Source organism: Oxyura jamaicensis, chromosome 4 (genome assembly GCF_011077185.1).
Source record: "Oxyura jamaicensis isolate SHBP4307 breed ruddy duck chromosome 4, BPBGC_Ojam_1.0, whole genome shotgun sequence".
Lineage (NCBI taxonomy): Eukaryota > Metazoa > Chordata > Aves > Anseriformes > Anatidae > Oxyura > Oxyura jamaicensis.
Window position 1 is genome coordinate 22527628 of NC_048896.1, and position 26319 is coordinate 22553946.

Genomic DNA, 26319 nt, shown 5'->3' on the forward strand with positions numbered 1-26319 from the left:
TTCAAGGGGAATGTCAGCCTCTGCTTTTTAAATCTCTCTCTAATACCACATATTTGGCAAGCAAAGCCGGACCAGAGGGCTGCTACCACCGAATTAAGTTCAAAGTTCAAGTCCTCACCACACTTTAAGCTGCCTCATCCAGCAAGAGAGCAATACAGTAAGATATTACTGAGTTGCTAAACCAGCATCAAACGGGTCAAGCAGGACTACTTGGGACTACACACTTCACTAGTTACTGGAAAAGGGTCTGGAATGAAAAAGATGGAGTTTCCTCGCTGCATGACCGAAAGACGATCAGCATCCGGCAAGGGGTACGCTGAACCCCTGAACCCAGCAGTATGAACCCAGCTAAGTGACCATGGAAGCACTTGCTACCTTACAGTGAATTTCTGCAGGAATTTTGCACTTCCCCACTTCTTTACTGATGGGGCAATGCGTCACTGTCTTCTTGGTGTTTTTTTTTTTTTTTTTTTTTTTTTTTTTTTTTTTTTTTTTTTTTTTCCCCCCTCCCCTCAGTGTTCACAAACCTTTCAGTCCTTGTTTCACCTGACCCGGTTATTAAACTGCTTTCACCATCAACCCAGATGACAAATCCTTTTCCACCAAAAAGCAAGACGTGTTACACCTGCACATTTCAGGCTTCTACGCCATAATAAACAACAGCATGGCCAGCAGAAGTGACCTGCAAGACTTGTGATGATGTTATCACTTGACAACCAGCATAAGCTGCGTAATCACTTGGGGCTTTCCAAAAACTACCCACTGGCCATGTACAGACAGAAGGCAGTATTTTGACAGCGTGCTCCTGCCGTAGAAGCTGACATTTGACAAATACAGCTATAAGATTAAAGTTGTGATTACAGATGTTATTGAATATACGACATGGTATGTTCCTTCCTGAGACACAGAAACCTCATCTTTTCTGATACACCTTAAAAAAACCCCACACAAGTCTGCCTCTGTTAAAGGGCGGATTACAAAGAACACACCAAATTCCAACAGCAATCTGAAGCACCAAGTTGGCTTTTTGATATGTTAGATGCTGTCCAGGTTCTCCAGGCAGGCCAAGAGCATCTCATCCCAGAGACACCCCCTCCCAACTTGTGCAGCGGCCGTAACAATGCGGCGGCTGCGGGGATCCCGAGGCAGAGAACCGGACCGTACCTTCGTGGGTAGGCTCTGGGTCGGGTGTCAGTGAGATGTCGTCCAGCTCGCGCAAGCAGAGCCATTCTCCATCCATCGACACTCGGAATTTGCAAAGATAGATGGTCTCCATGGCAGCCTGAGTGATCTTGTCTGTGGTGGGGGTTGGCATGTCGCTTTGAGGCGTCAGAGCAGACATGATGACTCAGCTGGTACAACAACAACAGGGGGGAAAAAAAGAACTAAAAAGAAAAGCTTTCTGAAGAAGAAAAGGAGAAATACCTTGCTAGTATAGGACAGATATGCTCAGGATCGCACAGACTGCTTTGGCCTTTTCATATATAAAGCAAGGTAAAAACGCTGCTCCTTCACGCTCGCCTCTTCCTCCCTCCTTTCCACCACTGTCGTTGTCTTCAGATATGCTGAAGGCTATTGATCCTAAGCAGCCACAGAAAACCTGACTGCCACATCAAACAGGAAAAAAAATAGAAACAGAAGAAAATAAGCAGGAGGAAGAAAAAGAAGGGCTTCCTCTGACGACCACCCAAAGAAAAAACAAAGGAAGAAGAGAGAGGAGGATATCCAGGTTTGCTGAGATCAAGCTGCAGGTTCCTTTCTTCCCAGATAAGCCAGGGCAGCGAGTGCTGCTAGGATTGGTTGTGCGCAGTAGGCAGGGTGTTGACCAAAATGGCTGACTAATGAACTGAACTGAAAATTCAGGCTCACGTGATCGGCCGCTCCGAGCGCAGGGCGAGCAATTCCCAGGATGCTTCGTAGAGGCTGCTGATGCAGGGATGGCAGTTAGGCACTCCTCATCCACAGCACCTCCTCGCCGGGCTCTGCTCGTCCATCTGCAAGCCAGCGCGATGCACTGCACGCCACAGAGAGGCGCGGACCCGCGGCGCGAGGCACACAAAGAGGCATCTGTATTCCTCTCACGCGCCCCGACGGCACCGGGTGAATAAAAAATAAGCACCTTTGTTTTTATGGGAGTGAGCAAGTCGCAGCTTTGTTTTGTTTCATTTTTTGTCACGCGACATTCTCAAAGGGAACTGAGATTCCTGACTTATGAAAGTATTTTTTAGGATGGATTTATCATCTCAGGGAAACAACGGGGGGGGAAGACCCAGAGCTAAGCATTCCAGCACTGTAGGATTAAGCTCTTCTAGAAGGGCACATGCACACGGAAGAACAATGAGGAGGAACAGCACAAAGAGAGGCACTCAGCTGAATCTTACACTTAAAAACCTCATCTGAAAATGGGTATCTTGCTCAGGTGAGGCTTGTGCAGAAGTATTACCTCTCAGCAGGCAGAGGAAGGGGCTTCCAGTTTCTCAAGAAGCAGGTGACAGCACTGCGTCGTCCTGCAGGCTCAGTCCCCTCGGTGCCCCCAGCCCCGCCTCTAGGGCTCAAGGAGCTGCGCTGGCCCCAAGTCAGCAGGCACCTTTCTTATTCCTAAGGTCACTGATTAACCAGGGCGCCTGACACAGCATCATCAGCCACTTGAACTGTGATACGAGGCAGTAATAAATTAGTTCATCTTATTCCCATGTGGCTTGAGGATGTTGTGGAGAGCAGCTGGGTAGCATTGGAAATGGATGCCTCGTTCTCCCCCACCACACAAATCCTGTGAAAGCTGACTGTTCACCAAAAAACAAATTGATAGAAACACGTGAACAATTAACGCAGGAGACCTTAATTATTGGCCGTATGTTTTTTCCTTAAGAAGCACTCAAAAGGATGCATGTCTATTTCTTAGCAATATGAAATGCGATAATTGATCACAATAATTGATCATTTGATGCAGAATTCAGAATGCCAACACACACAGCCTTTTGAAAGAAGCACCTATTCTGCCCAAAACTCATAAAACTGGCAAAAAAAACAGGAATCATGGTTGCTATTTCTAACAGTCGAGAGGAAGCAGTTGCTTTCCGTGAAAACTTCCTGCTTGGTGCAGAGCATTTTGACTCAGCAACTCTTTCTCCCCATTAGACTAGAACAAAGAGCCATGCAGCATGTTATTACAGCAATGCAAAGGAGAATTATTTCACAAATGACAACAGTTCCTATTGTTCCTTCTCCCTAGGAAAGAATGGGTTTTATAATCCATGCTGACAGCATTTTAGCTCGGATTGTATTTGTAAATCCTTTCAACAACAACCTCTGGTTTCAGCAGTCACACTTTAATACTTTTAAAACCAGTGAAAGTTGCCATATACAAACAGGTACAGGAGAACAGCTGTTCACTCTTGCTACCTTTTGAAAGGACCTGAACATACAGCAAATAAATTAAACCCTTGAAAATCAGCCAAGTACCATAAGCTATTATCCAACATATCTAATTGACAGGTTTTTTTCCTTTTGGAAAAAAAAAAAAAAAAACTACAAACAGCATCAGGTGTAACCCTGCAGCTCCCATTTCACAAAGGTCTTCCACTGACTCAGCATCGACAAATGACCCATATACTGGGACCATAGCTGAAGTTTGTTTAAAAATTAACCAACTGCTCTACTTGTTTACTTTTATGCCATTTGCTGCTTCTTAGCAGGAAGAAATAAAAGAAGCCAGCCTGTCCCTTTCAGCTCAGTTGCGTTTTCAGGCTCCCTTATGCAATCAATGTTCCTGCTGTAGAGACTGCATAAGGATATTTTATTAAAGAAAACAGAAGTAATGCCAAGTATTGCCCAGCTCTGAAAATTCTCAGTGTATTAGTATGTCTTACATAAAACAGAGCTTTGGACAGAGCATACCACCTAGCAGATTTTGAACAACTGCCACCTTAAAAGAAACAGAGCTACTTCACCTCTATAAAACTTCTATTCCTTAAGGCACAAAAGCATTATCATCTATGCAGATACCTAAAAATTGATTGAGTACAGAATTTCTTTTTCAAGTTGATTTTTTCCTATGGAGTTGTGATATGGGTATTTCAATAGCTAAGAACTCCTCACCTGCCCTGAGAAGATGGTAATCTCCAAGTTTTAGCACAACTGAATTTACTCCCACAGAATGAAAACAGAGAACTTCACTTTCAAACATCATTTTCAGGGTAGGCTAAAACAAGTATCAAGAATGCTTTAAAAAAAATTGTCTATATGTCAGTTACAGCACTGTTGGAAAATAAAGAATATTCTCATGAAACAAGCAAACAATGTCCCCCACCCCACCCAATAACCCCACCACTAACAGCAACAAGCAAAATCTCACAAGAACCAGCCTGTGATTTACTGACCTGACAGCCTTTTACCCCATCTGGAAATCAAGATACTAAACCTACGCCCCCACCCCATCCTGTGCTTCAAAGCTACAAATCAACAAACAATCTTATAAAGCATCAGTGTCAAATATTTGTAGCCTTCATAAAGCATTTGATAAAAATCCCCTGCAACTCAATACCGAGTGCTCAAGCTTCAGGAAGGTTCAAAGACTGATCAAAAGACAGAAGAGGACCAAAAGGTAGGTATAAATAAAGAGGAGGTCAGTAACACAGAAACACTTTCTGAATCTCAGACAAGTCAGGCCACTTTGACTGGTCTTACAAAATTCTAATATTAACCACGTGTTGGCAAAGCAGGATAGAGGCTTGGCCAGGTGACCAAATGCAGCAGCTTACAAAAAGGTTAACGTTTTAGGACTTAACCATCTGAAAGCAAACCATTCCACCAGCCAGAAGCGTTTCATATCTCAGTTGTACTGCAAAGTATTCCTAATTCATTCAGCGTTTGAAATGAAAATGATCTAAGCAATAAAAAACAAACAAATCCCCAAAGCATCTCTTGGACTCCAGGGGGCACCTTTGGGTGGAGTTTTACTGCCAATGCCAGGAAATCCAGCCTGCAACCAAGCTGACTTAGCATCCTTACGAGAAACCTTTCCCTGATTGCTGCACAGAGATTGCACAGCAGCCGTACAACAAAAAGGCAAAGTTGGCAATGGGATTACTGCTTCAGATGACTGCACTATTTCTGGTTATTTAAGATTGCAGTAGACCACAGAACCATAGAAAAGCCACTAGTACTATGCAAATGGGAACCACTGCTGAAAGAAATTGTTGGTAACAGCTCAGACGCATCACCGAGTTCTAAAATAGCTGCTCAGAGCATCTCAAATTGAGTATGATATCAGAGGTAACTTCACACAAAAAGGACACAAATTATGATGAAACACGAGCTTTTATATCACAGTGTAAGATGAGCATGAATCACAAGCAAGTTCGTGCAAGTTTCTCCCAAAGCATGTAACCTCTTTGTGGCTGCTGCATACATCAGACAGCCTGTCAATCTGGTCCAGCAAGGCAGCTTCCATGCTTCTTAGTGAAAAAAATCTGGTCTTCCTATTTTCTGCCCATGCTCCTTCCTGATACGCAAAAACCTCTTCCTGGCAGACCTGTGAACATCACTCCTCCTCTCATGCCACCTCTCTTTCAGTCTGTTTCTGACACTTCTGCCAGCACAGACACACACACACACACACCTCACCTAACTGTGGCACTTCAAACGCTGCATGCCAAAAAAACATGAACAGGCAGAAGACAATTTAATGAGCTGGAAACCAGGGACAGAATTTCTCAGCTCCCTGAACATGTGATAAACTTTGTTTTCTACCTGCTGGGAAGTAGAGATATTTAAGGATTTAAATACCTCACATAGCTGAGTGTACAATTAAGTAACGGGAAGGAAAAGTCTACTTGAAATATTGTATCTGTCAGGCTTTGGGGGGGAGCAAGGAACTAGGTTGTGTTTTTTTTTTTTTTCTTTTTTTTTTTTTTCTCCTCCTCAAAGACAGTACAATTAAGTTGCTTTTACAGCATTGAGAAGCCTTCTGAGGATTCATTACAGCTCGGCATGTTTAAGTCTCCCTTTTGTTCTCTGTCTGGAACCATCGGTATCAAAAAAGCAGATGCTGCTGGCATTAAAAGCTTTTGCAGTCTCCTTCCCTTAGCAGCTTTCATATTGACCTGACATTCACCACCATCACATCTCTCTCACCTTGTAAATAAAACTTGGATAAGAAGGGGAAAGATCAGTCCTGGAAAAAAAAAAAAAAGCATGAGACAAAGTTGATACAGAAAATAAATAGTTATAACAGTAAGAGTAATAACTACTCTTACAACTTGATTCTTTGGCACCACGAATGTTAGTTGCTGGGCTTCACCTCACCAGCACCACACAGCTTGCTCCACCGCCCTGGTAGTGCAATGGTGATGCTGCTGCCTAGACACGAATAATGCTGTAGTTGGTTTCTACCGAGGGAAGCAACAGTTGTACACAGAATCCCATGAGGCCACCGCTCCCTGGGAGAACCCTATCGGAGCTACAAAGACTGCAGTTACTTCACCAACAGCAAATATGCTCTTCTAGATTTTCAAATATGAAATTAAACAGCTCTACAGGCCCCTTCTACCCTGCGGAGATACCTCTCTCAAGAGAACAGTTACATGACAGTGTAAAGTACATGACAGGAAATAAAAAGACTAGTTCAAATAAACCTCCAAAACATCCTGCAATATTGACTTTTCAATGCGTTGATCACTACCTTCACTGTACGAGGCTAATGTCAATAAAGGGTAATTACTTTCATTACTATTTGTGGAAATGACAGGCTTCAGGGCACTGAAGGGAGGAACTCATGATCTAGCAGGAACTGTCTTTCACTCTAAACTCTCCCTTCACAGCTATGTAGGGAGGGATTAAGCATTCACAGAGTACATCACATTTTCGTAACACAGGCACATCATGCAAAAAAAAAAACTTCACACTCTTCGGTTTATCTCAACTCCAAATGTAACTAAAACGCTGAAGAATCAAGGGAAGCAGACATGAACAATCACTTCAAGTACTACTGCAGAACAAAGAAAAGCAGATCAAGAAGAGTCGATGCTAAGCAGTCACATGCTATTGCAACATGAACTCACAACATTTGAGAAGAGCCCACGAAACAGGCCAGCAGGTTTCCCCAGTAACACAGGCAGGACAATCTTGATAGCCTGGCCATCACTAATGCAGCCTTGAGGCGTGGTGTCAGAGTAACAGCCATCTAGAGCAGATGCAGCAAGTGATGACACCTGCAAGGCCATGTACTCTACAGGTAGCTGAGACTCAGTTCAGCACTCAAACACACAAAATGCCTTCTGTTGCAGAGCTGAGCTCTACCCACTGCTTTAACATCAGTCCCGAAGCAGCAAGCAAACAAGCAAAACTCTGCAGCAGGATCCACTGCTCCTGCCGCTCAGCAATGAGCAAGTGAGAGCTGCTTTTTCAGAGACATGAGAACAACAACAACAACAGGCATGATGAAAGAGTTAATTTGCTGACAGGACACCCCCTGTCAGATGTGAGAAACATCAGAGTCCATGATACTATGCAAATGGGTTATGATTCCTGTTCCCTTCATACCCAGCTATCGCTGTGTCAGTCGCTGAGCAGGCTTCGACACGATATTGCACAGGCAGATATTACCTCTGAGATAAGAAAGAGCAAGGGAAACTCCAGATACATTTTATAAGGCTTTTTCCACATAGTCTATATGAATATCCACTGCAGAGTAACACCAACGCAAGGGATAAAGCATTGCTCAGCTGATGAGTGTGTACACTAACTTGTTGTGATCTTGAACAAACGTGCCTCAGCCTCACCACATCTACACAGAACCCCTCCTAGAAAGGTCCTAGAACAATTAAGCAGTTTGAACAGTACAAGCACAATAGCAAAGACTAAATAAATATTTTTAAACCCTTCAGAGAATTCTCTGTCACGAACAGCTCACTCCCTTGCACGCACATCACACAGCTACAGAGTGTGAAGATTTCCTGATTAGTAGACACTTTTTTAAAATATCACGGTTTTGAGAGGAAGTTAACGGTTGAAAATGACAAGTCAGGAGGGAGGGAGACTTAGTCCGCAGATAGAAATCCGCAACCAGAGAGAGCCCTTCACATAACTAAGAACAAAGGTGGGTCACTTCACCTGCTGTTTACATTACAGAAATTAATTTATCTCACTGATTATAGCTTTGCTGACTAATAGTTTAAATAATGTACATTACCTTCAAAAGGAGTAAAACCCAATAAAGATACCTTCCCCCAAATCATCAGCTACTGTGTGAGTGAATACACACCTGAGATGCAGCCAGGAGGAGATAAAACGAAGGTAAAAAGCTGTCACCCGCACCCAGGCACAAGCCCAGAAGATGACAAAGCTTCTGACAATTTTCAAGATGGATGGATAAGGGAAAATCTCTGCTATATGCACCCCTATGCATACTTTTTGTTCCTAAAACATACACATTTCACACTACCTCCGTTTATCCAAATGCACTGCAAGAACATTATAAAAATCACTGTGAAGCTGAAAACAGCTTCCCACCAAGCACGCCCCACAGGAGAGCACACACGTAGCAGAGCCCTTCGGCCTTGTCTGGCACGCAGACAAATACCCTCTGCCCCAGCACAAGAAGGAAGCCCAAGTGGGTGTTTTCCATCTCCTAACCACATCATAAGGCAGGGCTGGGCTGTTAGGTTTCAGAAAACCATTAATATTGGAAAACCCCTCCAAGATCTGGTCCACCCTACCACCACTGTCACCCACTAAACCATGTCCCCAAGCACCACGTCCAACCCCTCCTTGAACACCCCCAGGGATGGTGACACCACCACCTCCCTGGGCAACCCCTTCCGACACCTGACTGCTCATTCTGAGAATAAACGTCTCCTCATTTCCAACCTGAACCTCCCCTGTCGCAACTTGAGGCCATTCTCTCTAGCTCTATCGCTGGTTACCTGCGAGAAGAGGCTCCCCACGGCTGCACAGCTCTCAGAGGAACGGCCCAGAAAGGAGAGAAGACCCCATGAACGTGTCTGCAGAGGCTGCACTTGGGGTGCAGCTCACCTCCCCTCACGGAGGCACACACGTGTGCTGCCTGGGGAGCGGCGATGCCACGACGGCACCTCCCCAGCCCCATTCCCCGCAACCCCCCCCGGCTCACGGGGCGCTCAGGGAGGGACCCCCCGCTCCCCACACCCCCAGCACCCCGATCCACGCCGGCTCAGGAGGGAGAAGGGCAAAAGGGAGGCTCCCGGCCCCGAGGCTACTCACGGGCGCCGGCGGCTCCCTCCGGCCCCGGGTAGCTCAGCAGCAGCACGGGCAGGGCGGCCCCGCCGCGGGGCGCCGGGGGTCTCCACACGCTGGGCGGCGCGGCGGCGCCTCCATGGCCGGGGTAGAGGAGGAAGAAAGGCGGCGAGGCTGGGGGCGGCGAGGCTGCGGGCGCCTCGTCCTCTTCTGCCGCCACCGGGCCGGGTTCGTCCCGCTGCTCCATGGCGGGAGGCAGCTCCCCGCCGCCCCCGTCCCGGCAACTTTCGGCCACGAGCGGCGCCCGCTCCGCCTCCGCCATCGCCGCCCCGGGCCGCGGCTCCGCCCCGGTGGGGAAGCTGGGCCTGGGCCGGCCTCCGGCCTCCGCCCACGGCCGGGCCCGGCGGGTGGCGGCGGCGAGCACGGCTGCTGTGTCGCTCCCTTTCCCCTCGAGTAGGGAGAGGGGGAATGGCCTGGGACCGGGGGGAATGGCCTAGGGGTAGGGGGAATGGCCTCAAGTTGCGCCAGGGGAGGTTGAGGTTGGAAATGAGGAGACATTTCCTCTCAGAAAGAGCAGTCAGGCATTGGGACGGGTTGCCCAGGGAGGTGGTGGCATCACCATCCCTGGGGGTGTTTAAGGAAAGGTTGGATGTGGTGCTTGGGGACATGGTTTAGTGGGTGACAGTGGTAGTGAGGGGACTGTTGGACCAGATGATCTGGGAGGGCTTTTCCAACCTTAATGACTCCATGATTCTGAATCTCCACGTCCCCACCACAAGAGGCAGTCACAGAGGCCGGGCTGTGACTATGGCACAAAGCAGGCAGCCCCAACCTCCGAGACAAAACACCGCTGCCCTGCTAAGGACAGCTGTGGTTCAAAAGGAGCTGCTGACCCTTCCACCTGCATTCCCCACGTAGCTGTCAAGTGAGCGGCAAAAAATGGAGAAAGCAGCCCAGGGTGGTGCGGGGCTGCCTCAGCTGCTGCGCTTCACTGGGCCACAGGCTTCATGGGGAAACGTTGATTTTAATCTGTGGAAACACAGATTTTAATCTGGGGAAACAACCTCCAGGAAATCAGGCTCCCACATGCATTAACTTATCTGTAAAGTCAAGTCATTCCCGTACCTCTTGGCCCCACCTTCCCCCCCTCACTTTCCAGAGTGCAAAATCTCACTGACAACAGCATTTTCAGATCCTTTGCCAAGAGGTGACAACACAAACTCCAAATACAGTCTTTACCATTAAAACAAACACACTGGTGGTACCCCATAGTAATCTCACCTCAAAGATGGCCTTTAGGAAGGCAGCGATAAAGAATTTTCATTCAGGCAGGGCTTTAAATGTTGTCAGTAGAGGGAGAATGCAAATCTGCCAGTTTTTAAAGAATATCCTGTATATTCAGTATACTTAGGTCAGACTGAAACAGGTTTTTTTTTTTTTAATCTCACATAACAGTTGCAAAACCAAAGCTGCAAAGGCAACTGATTGCTGGAGACTTTTCTGTAGCGCTGCCCCAAGTCATGCAATATGTTGCAGCTAATTTAACAGATGCTTTAATCCCTTTCAGAAATCCAAACGCTTGGTTTTGAGATTTGTATTTGCCAGTGCTAGCAAGAGCAAAATCACGTCCAAACTGTTGCTGATAGCAAACAATGGGAGACAACTATGAACCCCTTGACAAAATTAAAGCAGTAGCAAATGTACTTCCTTCTGAGTTATTGAATACATTTTCCTTACCCTGCACAAACAGAAATTTGTGACACTGTCCAACTCTCTGCCCTTGAATTTTTTCCCTTCCAGCTTCCAAAGGCAAGCCAGGCTTACTCTGGATGCAACTACTGGAAGAAGGAAAAACAAAACACAGAACAGTGTTAGCCATGAACTTGCACCACTTATTTTCCTAACCATGATCCGTGATTTTTCATATGCATCTGTTTTAACAGGGGTCTTCAAAATCTATTTACCGTCAGGGATTGCCTTTCAGTAGTAAACATCTACTAAGCATTTCTTAGAGCAATGCTACAGTGTGTCCCGCCCCCCCATGGCATTAATAATCACAGCCTTCCCATGATTACTCATACATAAAACCATACTGGAAAGAACTATTTATGGCTTTGTCCAGTCTCTGAACCAACCAACTGAACAAAATGCCATGTTTAATCTTCATTAAAACAAGTTGGTGCTGCAGACCTGGGAGATGAGCTGGGCCATCTGCTGGCTGCCTGCAGTGGGCACGCTGACATGCTGCGCTTGCTCTTGCCTTTAGCCTTAATCTCGACGTTTCTGGAAAGCGAGCCTGTAATTGCACCATAACATATATCCCTTATTTATTGCTCAGATCAAAGCTGCCAGAATTTTGCTTGCCAGCTGCCTAAAGCTTTTTGAGGGAACACAAAACCACCTTGGACACTTGCAGCTTGCCTGCCTGTCTGTGGAAGCGCGTCAGCCCCTCATTTGTGCACAAAGTGTGAAACGTGCACAAGCAGATGCTCTAGTAATGAGATCAGTTAGCATCTCTGCAGGACATTTTTCACATCCCGTGTGATGCCTGCCAGGAAACACCGCTCCTCTCTTGAAAAATCACCTAAGCTGCTTTTCCCCCATCACATAAGCTTTCACTGACTAAAAGCGTAGCTCAGCATCATCACTGGTGGCCTCCATCATGATCCCAGTGCAGAACTAATAGAAATGGTTTCGTTTTGGGAGAAGCACCAGTTCCCGCCTTGGTAAAGCTTAGATGAGTTTCTCATTTTGGAGCAGACTTGTCACGTTTCACACGCCTACCCACTCAAAACCATGCATTTTTCACTGGGAGCAGCAAGCAGCGAATGCTGTTGATTTGAGCTCACAGTACAAGAGAGCAAGCACCGGGGAAGAATGTCTTCATTTCCAAGGCCAACAGGTCACACTTTGTGCCTGAGGCCACCTGGTCAGACAGGGCATCGCTCAAATGACAAGCAATTTTCAGTGACCTCTTCAAGCAAGCCTCACATTTCCCTCTGTGATGCTCTTGCAGAACAAGGGTTTGACGTGAGCCTCTTAGACCCAGCTTCCCCAGAGAAGCCAGCCACAGGGCCTCAGTCAACAATTTTCACCTTCTAGCAGTTGCTGCTGGGACTTTGGGATGTGAGAAATGAATCCTTACCCTTGCAATCACCTCCAACTTTTCCTCTCCCCACGTAGAGACCTCCTACCAGCACAGACAAGACCAGCACTGACCAGAAACACCGAATTCTTCTTCTCTGCTGCCATTAACGCTCCTCAGGCACTTACAGTACTTTCTATTACCCGTTGCTGTGCAAAATGCCTTGGCTCTGCAGGCAGGCAAAGACCTCCCAGTCAATTGCACGGAGGGGATCAATTCACAGTGAGCTGGTTTCTATGGAGCAGGGGGTTACTTTCTGTATTTTTTTAAAAGCAGTGTTTAACTGCTGTTTGGCCTATGAACAGTAGGGGGCAAACGAATACAGGACCATTAAAGTCAGCAGAACTTGTCATTTCAACATTAAGCCATGTGCGTTCGTACACCGAACTGAGTTCTCTCTGAAATTGGGACATACAAAGACTACAAAAAGCCTCCCTACTTCCATTCCCATCTGTCCAGCCTATGTTTGTTCTTTTTTTCACCTCTCCCTTTAAGAATCAGCTTTAAAAGTTAATAAAACTGTCTCCAGTCAGCAATCAAGAATGTTCCTGGCAGGAAAAGGCTTAGGATGGAAAGGTGTGCATCAAATGCTACGGAAACACTTTTCTTATGCAGAAAACAAGCAGTGTCTGCATATTTTACACCTGCCTAGCCTGTTGCAGGTTCACCACTACACATTCATATTTTGGCTTCCCTGAGACTATCGCAATAAACACTTGCTACACTGCTGCTTCTGTATCAAAAAATGGTTGTTACTAACTAGACAACTGTCCCTCTTAAGGGAGTTCACGTGGCAAACAGAGTGCCTTTCAGGTGGTACTGGTACACAAATAAGATGCGGGCTCACTGAAGCAGATCCCAGCCACACATGCACATCTTGCCTCAAGACAGTGTTAAACTTGAAAGCTTTATGAGAAAGAAATCAGTCACTCCTCCTTCACGTCAACTGAAAGTGCCCGCTCACCATCAGTTCCCAGCAAGAATTTATTTCACTGCCAGGTTGGATGCATTTTCCCACCAGGGGGAAGTAATCAAAACATGTTGAAAATTTACCTTCAAGGTGCAAACTACGTTATGTCTTACCAACTTGTCCTGCAGCAATGCCATGTTAGTCATACAAGTGTGTAACAGTTAGGAAACGTATCATAAATGAAGTTAAAGTATTCATCATAGGTAAGTAACTATGCAACCCAGAAGCCTCCTTGCTTTGCCTCTCACTGAATTCAAGAGCAGGTGAAATAGCATCTCAGGCCATATGGGATTTAGGTAAGAGCTTCCTGCTTGGCTACTAAATTTAAAAGATTTAGGAGGGTAAAAACAGTTGATTGTTACAGGTATGAACACATGTATGAGTTAATCAGAGCACAAACTAGAGGAAATACCATAACTACGCATCTGTAGCCCTATGCAGAAAAAAGGATGTAAGAGGACAAGGCTGTAAAGAGGCGGTTGTGGTGACAGCTGCACAAATCCCACCTCAGCCCACCCTCAGCAGGATGCTCCCTTCCTTCCCCCGCTGCCCTCATCCCACCTGGCCCACTCCCTTCCCCTCACCTGACACCCCTTGTAGCCTCTCAAAGCCTGTATTTACAGCACAGAAAGACAAAAACAAGCAAACAAACAAAAAATCAAATTAAAAAATCCCACTAAAGGATGAAAACCACACATTCTTTCACAAAAAAATTTATTGCATTCAAAACTGTTACTTGCAGCTCTCTGAAACAGAGAAAAATAAGTTTCACTGAAGCTTTCTGCTTTTCTTAACCCCGGCACGAATGCCAGACAGCTCCCCGCCGTATCGGTGCATCTCCGTCCGAACTTCACGGACCTGGCCCTTCCGGCGAATCTTGGCCTGCCGAAACTTCTCCCGGTGCTTGACCCTGGGGTTGCGATCAATCTTCTTCCTCTTGGGGGTGAGGCCTTTGTTCTTGATCATCTGATATGTCACACCTCTCTTTTTATTTGGATCCTCCTCCCCCAACAGTTCTTTTTTGAGCATGTCCTGGTCTTTGGTTCTCTTCCTCTTGAGTTTCACTTTATCCTCCATCAGCTTATAGTATTTTAGGGCAGCCTCTTCATCCAGGTCAGACTCGTCTGCCTGTTCCTCAGCAGCAAGCCGGCCATTAGCAAGCGCAGGAGCACGTTTTGGTTTGTTTTTCCTGGCAGCCAGATATAGAAGCGCTGGAAACTTCTTCTGCTCTCGCAGTTTTTCTTCCTTCTTATCGTAATAGTTCCTCAGGAGCAGGCGAACCTGCGAGGATAACCTCTGGTCTATCACAGCCAGGTCATTGATGATATTTCTGTAAGCGACCAACCGCTCAATGACAGGGTGACTGTGAGCTGGGATTCTCTTTGACTTTAAAACCAAATAGAAACTGATATTGGTGCAGTAATTCAGGTAGATCTGATACTTCATCTGCAGATAGCGGCTGCCTTTCCCCTGAGGGATAACGCCACTTCTGACCATTTCCAGCAGTGGCTGCAGCTCATCCTTGAGCTCCATCAGCTTGACTTCAAAGTCCTCAATCAGATGCAGGAGCTCAGGGGACTCCTGCTTCAGTAGCTTCAGCTGCTCCTTCTTGGAAAGGGCCTGCAAATCCTTGGCAATCTTCTGCCCCTTGCTGTCATGGGTTTTCTGCTGCCCCGCCACATATCCCTGGATCACATCCAGCCCATAATCATCCTCCCCCAGGTCCTGCACCAACCGCCTCTGGATGACTTGAGCCTCCTGCTCCTCCTCCTCCTCCTCAGCATTGACCTCTTGCTGGCTACGCTTGCCCTTGGCCTGGCCGTCGCTCCCATAGTCCGTGTCGTAGTAGAGCTGCTTGCGACGGCCCCAGGACAGCTCGTGGGGAAGCTTGGTGTCCTTGCCGCGCTCTTCCAAGTCGCTTTCCATGGACAGGTCCTCATCTTCATCCTCCTCATCCTCCTCTGCGCTGTGATCCACATAGAACTCAGCTCCCTCCTTCTCTTCCTCACCATCATCACCCTCCTCCTCCTCCTCCTCCTCCAGCTGCAGCCGTAGCACTTCCTCCTCCTCCTCCTCCTCCTCCTCCTCGTCCTCGTCCTCGTCCTCGTCCTCCTCCGGCAGCTGCAGCCCCAGCACCTCCTCCTCCTCCTCCTCGCTCTCCCCGGCCTCTTCGCCGCTCTCCAAGGCGGCCATCACCGCCTGGAACTGCGCTTCATGGAAGTCCTCCACCTCGTCCCCCAGCCCCTCGGGACCCACGTCCCCGCGGGGCGGCACCACCTCCTCATCCTCCTCCTCTTCGCCTCCATCGCGGCCGGCGGGTTGCGGCGGGGGCCGCAGGACGGTGCCGCGCCGCGTCCTCATGGCGCCACTGCCGCCTCAGGCCCGGCCTCCACCGCCCCTTCCGCTCCGCCGCCTTCCCGTTCCCCCCGCTCCTCGTCCCCCTGCGCGGTGGTTCCGCCTCGGCCCGTGTCCCCCGGGGGGGGTTTGAACGCAGCTGGCGGCCCAAAAGTGTTATTATTATTATTATTATTATTTAGCTTAGGTGATGGGTACGCGAAATGGTGCCAGATGTGAGCTTATTGTGCCATCTATGTGCTTATTAACGGAAATTTCTTGTTACTTCCCCACAGCCAGGCCAAAGTTTCAGAGAGAAGTGTTTGAAAACCTCCCCCGAGCTATGTGTATTATCTCTCCAGCTCCTCACCTTCACTAAATTGCCAGAATTGGGGCATCTCCTGGTAGGAAGCATTGCTGGGGCTGCTCGAGCAGTGCCCATGCACCTTGGATCACCCCTCGTATGCCAACAGATCCAAGCAGGGCATCAGTAAAGCACCAATGTGGATTTTCAGCAGCGGGGAAGCCCTCATCAGGAGAGTTTTTCAGGTTGTCTATATTCCTTCAAACTTACTTTCACATACTGGATGGCTGCTTGTTTGTTTCTGGCATCAGGCATGGAGGGCCTGGCCAGGCCTCCCCAAGCTTTCCACTGGGAAAATCAAATTAATACCATGCCGCATGGAAGCAATCTGTATGGAAGCAATGCGGACAGCCACGTCACAAGAATAGAGGGAGTAAGTAGTTTGTGGTAAAGAGTTCAGTATGATCTGAAACCCCAATGAGTCTGATAAATTTGGCAGCCACACAATCCCAGGAAGATAAGTTCTGTGCAGAAGCAGCACAGGTGCTTTTTTCTAGCCACAGAACAGGTGCAGTTTTATTTATAAATACTTGTGTCCAACTTCCTGTGGAAAGAGTCACACTGGGCAAATATCAAAGTTAACTTAGACGAGGTTGGGTTGCAACTTCCCTCAGTTTTTGGTGCTTCACTTGGATTCTGACAGATTTGATGGCAGACGAAGTCCAGTTATGAGCCTTTGTCCTGACATGCTCAGCTTTTCCATCTAGTCACTTTTGGGTCAAAATTTTCCATACTTGCTCGCACATTGAAGATATTTTTTGCCTCGGACAAAGACACCTTTTCCAAATCCATCAGTGCCGGTTTTCAGATACCACCTCCTCTGGATACAGGCCTGTGTCAGAGACATCAGTAAAAATGACTTGGTTTTGATAAGTGAGACATAACATTCACATAGCTTGTTGCCCACACATAGGTAGAAATTCTCACTTTGTACTAGTTGGCCACTAAAATACAACCGTCTTTGCTGATCAGACTTTGTAATCTGCCTGCTTCATCTTACCATTTTTTGTGAAGCCCATCCAGAGCAGTCTGCAGCCACGTGGTTAAAATTCTAGGTAACTTTTGCAAGTGTGTCTTACGGAAATCCAGGCCTTCCTTGTGTCCCAGACCCTGATTATTTCCATCCAACTGCCCCAGCAATGTACTGCCCTCAGTTTGTTAAAAGTCTGCCCTTCCAAAATTCAGGGCTTTAACAGCAGACCAACTTCCACTTAGATTCTCATTGATTTAATGCTACCTTGTCTCTCAATGTAAGTTTGTTTTGTTTTGTTTTGTTTTATGAGCAGAAAAGAAGTGTTACTTAGAAACATTTCATCTCCTTCAGGATTTGCTGAAAACTTCAAGTGAAGCTGGAGCCAACCTCCAGGCTGAGTTAGTTTACCCAGTTTTCAGGACCTACCAAGCTGAAGCACACTGCTTTGATGTAGGCAATCACTGCTCCTCAGATGGCAACTGGTGACTACTGCAGGTCTGTTTTTAATCCACCATTTTCTCTGCTTCTGAGTGAGAAGCAAGGAGAAAAGAAAGCCATGGGACAGACTGTGAGTGGACAGAATGTTATTTCAAGATACCCTGCGCAATGGTATGGATATCCTTCTCTCCAATATAGCAAGGGCACACGATGACCCAACTATTTTGCCTCACCTCATCCAGGCATCTGCCCAGCTTCTGATCTGGAAAAGCCTAATTCAGTGTGTCCCAGGCTAACTGGAGGCACAGTGATGCTGAGACCCCAGTGCTGGTTCTTATTTCTTTTCAAATTCTCAGTTATTCTTCCAGTAGCCTCTGCCTTGGGTAGCTTTCCACTGAGCCCAGAATTCAAGCGTGGGATGATGGTTTGCCAGCCCCTTGCCAAACTGCCTCAATTTCTTTAATGCCTGCTTGCCCAGATAATTGTTATCTAACGTGTCACACAGTAAAAAAGGGGATAGTCCTTAAAAGTAACAGCCCTCAAGACAAATTCTACTCTAAGGAGTTTGAAATCTAGACAGAAAGCCTCAGAGAGATGCAGGTGGCTGAGGGTGACTAAAAATGGCTCTCACGCCACCACGTAAAGACCAAGGGACTGCACATGCAGACACACAGATTTAGCAACTGAAATTCAGCTATGCGGAGCACCAGCAGTCAGGGAATCCACCGAAATCAACAGAGTCACACAGAGTATCATTCTGCACGGTCTCTCAATTCATTTTCTTTTTAAAAATTCATAGATACCTCTGCTTGGATTTTATTGGTGTTATATTTTTATCAATGTAGATATGCAGAATGTGCCAGCCTCTTTTGCACGTGCTCTATTTTGCTGCATTCGTTCCTCCTTATTTTATAAATCTCTTCTTTGATTACAAAAAGTAACTACAAAAGGTGACTGAAACAAACAGTGCTTTAGATAGATATTCCTTCCCCCCTTCATCCCCACCACGGTTAGCCAGGTTTATTTTTAACCTTATGCACTAGATGGGCACCTTCCTGCTTCAGAAGGAAGCTCCACATTAAATTCTGTTGGCAATACTTTCTGGGGAGGAGGGAGATGAAAGAAAAGCAAATGTTGCTGTCATAAGGCTGCAGCCTTGCTGAGAGATCATGGTTTGTACCAAAGAGTCATGAAATAGCCCAATGCCCTGCTTGGAGCTGGGCTTGCACCCATCGTCACCTGCTACCTCCCTGGGGAAAGCCCCTCGTGTCAGTACTGCTGATGCAACACAAAAGCTCTTTGCATCATGCAACTGGCTGATGAGATGCTTGTGCTGGCAGGAGAAAGTTCAGGACACAAATGCCAGGGTCTTTAGGAACCCAGATAGCAAGGTCCAAAGAAAGGGAAAACAACCTGTAAGATGACAGGCTGCTATTTCAGGGTCTGGGATGTTGGCAACATTACTAGTAACACCAGCCTCCTGAGAACCTGGCAAGAGCAACCAACCCTGGGGAGCCAAGGGTGGCACATGCAGTGTGAAAAGCTTGTATAGCATCATGGGGCTGCTGCCCTGCTGCGTAAGAAGCAGCTGGAGCAGCACAGGGAGATTTGCTGTGTACTGCTATTGTTAATCAAGAATAAACTATCCTTGCAGCTAGCAGAAATTCAGGAAACACTAATACTGTAACCCTAAGAATGAGCCTGCTAGCATCATAACTTGCTTTGCCTCCCTTCTGCCTTAAATAAAATGACAATATATTATTCCCATCATAGGTGTCTCTAATAGCACCTGGTAAAAGCGGTTATTAGAGATTCAACTTCCCTTACAAAGTGGCCTTTCCTGTGCAAGGAATGTCTGCATGACAAATACCTCAAAGAATTTTAAATGTCTGCATTCACTGGGCAGTGGTTGCCTTGGACCTTACACAGAGCCTTTCATGTATCAGGCATCCCATGGAGTCCCTTCTCTATTCATAGGGAAAGAAATTCCTTGATGCAACAGGCAGAGCACTGGAGGAAGAGCTCAGCTTTGCCACTGCCATGCTGTTGCTTTACCTCTTTTACCCCTCCCATCTCTCCTTTTGTCTGCTCTGACTGAAAACTCCTTGGGGGCCGGTCAAGTTGTTAATATATGTTGCACAGCATCTGGTGCAAATAGGATTCTGATTCTGAAGCCTAGCATGTTCTTATAGTATGGGTCAAACTATCCCCACCAAGATATGATTTCTCAAAACTCAAGAGTAAGAACTATGACCCCTTGGCTAGCTGGACACTTTTTTACATTACACTCCTGAGCTCGAGGTGGGAGAGCGCCAGTGACACTAGTGGTAATTGGTCCCTCGAGCCCAGTGTGTTTTTTCACTCCCTTGTACCCAGCAGCTTTGTTGCATGTTGGTGATAAGCAGAATAAAATTGTACAGTAATAGTGTAACCCCCTACCCCCATTCACCTTTGAAAGGCAGAAGTCGCTGCACATTGAACATGCCTGGTTTCAGTCCCCAAGCCACATTTTTCAGTGTCAGTGGTGGCCGGCTGGGCTGTTTATTTTAGGAAACAAATAGCTGTATCATTTGCACACGCCCTTATAGGCAGACACACACTCTCCACTCACATTCTTCAAAAGAAGTGAAGGCAAGATGAAGAGCTCTTTGTTGCCGTGGGTGGCCTTGGCCGTCTCCTTGGAGTTCGTCCTTGTGGCAGGTAGGTGAGAAATGAAAACCATGGAAAACTTTGCTTTATGAGGGATGTGTGCTGTGTAGGTGTCTGTTAATAATTTTAACAGTGTAAATCAAACCTTATGCCTGCTGAAGAAGTCTTGCTTTGGTGGTGCTTGGACACCTCCGTGTCTTCCTGCACCACACAGAGCAGTGTGTTTTTAATTCCCATTTATTTTAATATTTTTTTAATTTTAATATATTTATTTTAATAAAGCCTAAAAGAGTGATGAATAGTGGCAAATTTAAGCTTATTATCAGCCATTCTTAATCATGTTTCTGAAGCAACAAACCACAAAAATGCAGCCTGTTTTTATGCAGCCCTAGGAAACTTGAAAAACTTAGCTGCTAGGTTGTGAGGCTTCTAAAATCCTCTCACTGATCCTGTCACATGGCTGTGGCCATTTCTGATTAAACTGTTATTTAACTCCACTGCATTTTTTGGAAGGGCTCTTGATTTTTACCATGAGTACTGAGATCAGAGTCTCATCCCAGCACATTATTCAGTGTGGTTCACAGGTAGTGGATTCTGACTATTCTACTGCCAGATCTCTATGAAACAGTTTAAAGTCATCCTCATTCACACAGCGGATCCGGTCCACAGGACTAAATCCATGCTTAAGAAGAATTACCCTAGCAGCATGGATAACAGCATCCATGCATTTCCTCCAGCTTTTGGAAAGTGGCATCTTACAGCAGAGCCAGGCAGGTCCTCGAAAAGCCCTGCTTTCTGTGAAGTATATTATAATGGCAGGGAACTCAAAACTTACTTGTTTGCAGCTACAGGAGTGACATTTGTACTACTTACATCAAAATATCTTTCTGGCCTAACTGAGCCTCTTCCTTTAATGAAGTAGCCACCTTCACATGCAGCAGAGTTTGAACAAGTATTTTTGGAATTAATTTGCTTCTTCAATGTGCAGCAGCAGGATTTTGTTGAGCTTCATCTCCATGTATTATATTACAGAACATTTTCAAATATGAGAAATGTTATCAAAGTCTCTGCATGAGTATTCATGAGGATAGGAACATCACATTGCAGTAAGTTATGCACCAGAAGATCCAAATCTGCAAACATTTAGAACAGCATTAAGAACTTTTGCATTTAACTATCTTCTCTTTAAAGAAACTTTACAGGTCAATTCATGGAATCATTGCTGATAAATCAAAAAAAAAAAAGTCTTATTTTCAGCTTTGTAATTTTACTTTAAAAATATGGAGCACATGTAACTTTTATGGTTACTAAAGCCAGTAGTATTACACAAGAAAATAAATTCAGGACAGTGGCTTTAGAGTACAGTCTAAAAATCCCCACATATTTATTTAAAAAAAAATGGTTAATAGCATTATATGATTAATATAAATTAAAGTCCGCTCCCAAAGGTTTGGGGAAAACTTAAATATTGGGTTTTGATAAATGTCTTTGAAGAATTGCACACAACATTGCATAGAAAATACAGCGACAGACAACAGAGGATGGTCTCTAGCTTCTTGTTCTTCACACAGTTTTCCTATAAGAAAAAAGAAAGACCAAGACTCAAAGAGGCAGAGACTAAAGAGACTTTTCTAGTTAGCTTCTGCTCCAGAGGGCAGTGTTTGTGTTATATGATGAGTTGGCAGCAAGGAAACATACAAAGCAATAGAGAATAGAAGAGGGTGTGCAAAGACAGATAAGTACCACTAAATTGTGAATATTCATCTGTGCCGTGTTTTGGATTTCTGCCTTGGTACAGCACAATCAGATGTGAAACCAGACTTATATTCAGCATGGTTTGCAATTGGCATTTGTATAGACAGCTACTATGTGCTAGGTGCACTACAGACAAATGCTAAACGCCAGCCACTGCTGTAAAAGGGCTAAACAAGCACATGCTCTAGAGAGACAAAGATATCCCTGAGAGCAGTTGCAAAGGCAGCATCTCCCCCATGCCTGTAGTGGCTTGCTCTGTTGGACAAAGCGAGGGACTGCAGTAGCTTCTTTCCCAACTGAGAACTGCCCCAGTGAACCTTCTTTAGAAGGTATTCTGCTGCCAGTTGTCACAGAAGCAGCATTCCTACCAGCCACTGAATTTTAACATCACTCTGAGGCATGATTTCAAAATGTTTTAGTGCCTTTTTCATCAATATAAGGCCTCTAAGAATCCTAGTAAATAACCCAGTGCAATGCAAGCAGATGGGACCAGCATATTGTAGGGACAGGAGTGAAGCTCCAAGAAGCCTTATGTAGAACACCTGGAGTGCTATTTACATGGCATTGTATGGACTATATACTCTTGGGACATAAAGTAAGGTCTCCTAATCAGCGCTGCAGAGGACTTGTTCCCATTCAGTCTTGCAGACAGCTTCACCCAACAGTTAAACTTCCACTAATAGCATCTAACAATTAGAAACCTTACAGCGTAACTCCACGTGCTTCTCCTGGATCCCAGCTTTCCTAGTGCTCCCACAGGCTTTGAGTGCTATCCATTTCACCCTGTAGCAACAGGATCTGCTGTTCATACAAGCCAGCAGCATTGGACATGAAAATGAAAAAGCAGCTGTGAGCTTATGCAGCAGGGGCAGCTACTTCCTTAGTGAGCTATTCTTTGGTGACCCAGAAGAGTCCATCTATTAGGACCAAAGCTTTTAAGTGACTCCCAAATCCCCCACTGACACGATGAACACATTTTTAGACTATTTCTTTCTCCCTATGGTTAAACTAATGGGTTAGAAGTAAGCAAATCCTCAGAACTGAGGTCTGTCCGAGCCCAATATAAACTATTCCTATCTTACAAACTCTCAACATTTTCTCATACTTCAATGCAGGCTGAAGGTACTGTTGGAAGAGCGATGTAGCAAAGTGATGGCTGTGATTATATAGCAGCATTAAGAGATAAAGGAATGGGAAAATGACCATTTAAGAAGGGTGTGACTGTATATGCATGTAAAAGCAAAGCCAGCTTGTTACAGGTGAAGAGACCAGAGGCTGCTGGGGAAAGACAGCTAGGAGAGAACAAATTATTTCAAATCCATTTGCATGTTCAGAAAGGAAGCAAGCATTGCATGCCAACAGGAACATTCAAAAAGCCTCTGGGTGGCAGATGGGAAGTTTAACCCAGATGTTTTGACTGAGTTTCATATTGAATAATATGCTAAAAGTGCAGGATACAAACATACCCAAAGCTGGCTCTTCTCTATTTGACTCAGCTCCACAGCTGCCAAACTCAGTTTCATCAGGAACAGAATCAGGACTGGAGTTTTCTGTGCAAACCATGGGATTGGAAGGGCCACTTACCTTCCAATACCGGTTCATGAGGCTGCCTTCCTGCTTCATCCTCTAGTACTTTTTGGCATTGATTCCCTCAAGGACCTGGAAGGAAAAATAACACTGACAGAAAGCTGACACATCTGCCATGTTGGCATGGTCATAGATGTTTAGAAAGCCCAGATCCCAACTAGGGTTTGGACTGCTAGGCCAGTCCTTGGGCATGATCCAGCAATCAGGTAACCTCCTAGCAGAGGCAAGTGTAAAAACAGCACTTTAGCTGCCAGGTATAGCCAGAAGCTTGTGTTTTATGAGATCCCTACTAGTTTTGCCTCACTTACCAGCAACACAGTGCTCAGGTTCATCATTTTTTCCCTGCCACTTGCATCTCCTCCACATATAGAAATGGACTGTAGGCTGAGCAGGCAAGAGAGCTAAACTAATCTTAGTCAATAGTCTCATTTCTACTTGTTGTGACCTCAACTTCAATCAATATAGATGCCATAATGGGGCATCGCTGAGATTCTCATTTCTTCCCTTTCTGAGCATGTTGCAAGGTTTTCGTTTTCTAACCCTGAGATGGTATATCCTGTGTTTGCAGGTACTGTGCAGGACTATGACGGTGAGGAGCGTGTGTTGGTGAACAACAAGTGTAAATGCACAACAGTGACCTCAAAGCTCGTCCCCTCCAAAGAAAATCCTGACGAAGAAATCCTGGAAAGAAACATACGCATCACGTAAGTGGCAGACAAGTCTTACATGGAGATGGTAAGCAGGAGACTGTGTTGCAGGGATTCCCTTTTTCTTTTTTGCTTGCATTTTTTCCACACATCCTGCTGTTGAGAATTTAGACCTGTTTTTCCCATGGACCACTTTCTGTGCTATCCTGGACTAACTCCTTTTGCTTCCATCCAGAGCCTAATGATGTTTTCCTAGCTCACATGCAGCTGTGCAGTGTTTGTCCCTTCAGGTACAAGAAGCATCTCAATGTTTTAAGAGGTCCAGTAGCAGCTTCACAAAACAGGCTGTGGAAGTAGAGCGTAACATTTCTTACAGTTCGTCTCATCTGAAACAAAACTGGGTTGGTGACACTGAACTCTAATTTCCAGATTTGATCTTTGTAACAAGCCTGAGATGTTATAGCCTGGGAAAACTAGTTAATGCCAAAACTATCAGAAAAGGTTGATCCTGTGAGGCAGATTTCAGTTCAGGACTTGGTCCTCTTTATTCACATAAACCTGACAGAGAACTGTATGTGCATCTCTCCTGGACAACACAGGCTCAGACCTGCAGGAGTTCTGACAAAGCTCACAACAGAAGAAATAATCATTAAATACCTCTGTCAGTGTCTTGCAAGTCTCACAGGCCTCTGCCAGCTCAGATTTTTATTTTATTTTTTTATTTTTTTAAAAAAGAAGGAATATCAGAACTGATAGCTTGAAAATATCATTAGTGAAAGGCAGCACTTTCAGAAGTTGCTACATTATTCTTGGGGTGAATTTTAGTCTTTCCAGAGATGCCTAGAAACCAGGCAAAAAATATCTCATTGCCTTCAGGGGCACAGAAAGGCTACGACTTGCTGTTCTTGGAGAAGGGTCAGAAAGGAAATAACCTGAACAAATAACAAGATCAGAGTTGAGAATTCATTACAGCAGAGTAGTCCCCTGTTTAACAAGCAGTTTTCACAAGAGCAGTTCTTTCTCTTCCTTTCCAGGGTCCCACTCAGGAGCCGACAGAACATCTCTGACCCCACATCCCCGCTCAGAACTACTTTTGTCTACCGCATGGCTGAACTGTAAGTATTTTTCTTCACTAAATTAATTTCATAACACCCTACCCTGCAGCACTGCCCCCAGTGGTTCACAAACATCTTGAAGGATAGTAGATAAAATGAGGCAACATCACAGAGTGAAGTTATTTTTTTTCAGCCTGTTTTTTCAATTCTGTTGCAAGCCAATAAATTATCTCCATGATTAAGTTGCATAAAAAGGCCTCATATTTGCAGGTAAGGTTCCATGCTGACCGCTGTTGATCTTGAATGTCTGAAATATCAAGAAATTACGTATTTTCTTCTTCAAGCCTCCCTTTTAGGGGGTCAGTCATGTGAATAGCAGTTTGAAAAAAATGAGAGCATCTGTCTGGGAGTGCCTGTGTAAAATACATGACCTGGAAAAGCCACAGTACCCAAGTTGCCACTGTTGCCAGATCAGTGAGGAACAGTGGAGTTTCGTCAGGGATGTTTTAATCACAGCTCTGATACTTTTTTTGTTCCTCATCTCTTCCAGCTGCAAAAAATGTGATCCTGTAGAAGTTGAGTTGGGTGGTGAGATATACGAGGCCCAGCAGAGCACCTCCTGCAATGAGCCAGAAACCTGCTATACCTACAACAGGGACAAGTGCTACACCACAACCTTCCCATTCATCTACCATGGGGAGATCAAGCATGTTCAAGCAGCTCTGACGCCAGCATCCTGCTATGCTGATTAGCTCAACCCACTGCTATCCTAACACCTTGTTGCTTTCTCTTTTCCTATCACCCATACATGTATAGCACCCTAGTACCTGGACAACAGTGTCCAAAGTATCAGCTCCCAGAATAATGCAAGCTTACTTCTTGTGCTTCATATTAAGAATACCACCCCCTTGAATACTCACTGGTTGTCACATTCTGTTCTCTTATCCCTGGCACAGATCTGTGACACCGTTGTATGTCTTCAACATTATCACCAGCTAGACCAGATCTTCAAACAGCTGTAAATCAGTAATTCCCTTGAAATCAAAGGAACTACATTAGTTTACAACAGTAGAGAATCTTTCCTGACCATTTTCCATCAGGCTATCTAAGCAAGGCTATCATGGACATCAGCAGCAATGTCCATGTTTCCTGATTGTTTCCCGAGCAATCTAAAACAAACCTCTGCAAT

General features: G+C 45.6%; 3 protein-coding genes across 11 annotated transcripts in view; 1 reads left to right on the forward strand and 2 right to left on the reverse strand.

The window, feature by feature from the left end:
- Nucleotides 1-9554, reverse strand: part of RUFY3 (RUN and FYVE domain containing 3) — a 54553-nt gene extending 44999 nt beyond the window's left edge. For 2 of the 9 annotated variants that reach the window (XM_035325292.1, XM_035325291.1), the window contains exon 1: nt 9241-9554. In XM_035325292.1, the coding sequence (XP_035181183.1) occupies nt 9241-9535 (295 nt within the window). In that variant the 5' untranslated portion in view covers nt 9536-9554. Of the gene's footprint in view, nt 1-1164; nt 1974-9240 lie in introns of those variants that run through there. The other 7 variants (XM_035325296.1, XM_035325295.1, XM_035325293.1 and 4 more) reach the window with 6 other exon arrangements.
- A 4471-nt stretch (nt 9555-14025) lies between these two features.
- On the reverse strand, nt 14026-15732 carry UTP3 (UTP3 small subunit processome component). The gene has a single exon (XM_035325636.1). The coding sequence runs from the start codon at nt 15687-15689 to the stop codon at nt 14097-14099; it is 1593 nt and encodes a 530-aa protein (XP_035181527.1). The 5' UTR covers nt 15690-15732; the 3' UTR covers nt 14026-14096.
- Nucleotides 15733-20015: 4283 nt separating this feature from the next.
- Nucleotides 20016-25884, forward strand: JCHAIN (joining chain of multimeric IgA and IgM). Its single transcript, XM_035325647.1, has 4 exons — nt 20016-20137; nt 23997-24132; nt 25110-25190; nt 25681-25884. Exons 1-4 carry the CDS (start codon nt 20074-20076, stop codon nt 25880-25882), a joined length of 483 nt encoding a protein of 160 aa, XP_035181538.1. The 5' UTR covers nt 20016-20073; the 3' UTR covers nt 25883-25884.
- Nucleotides 25885-26319: the final 435 nt, after the last annotated feature.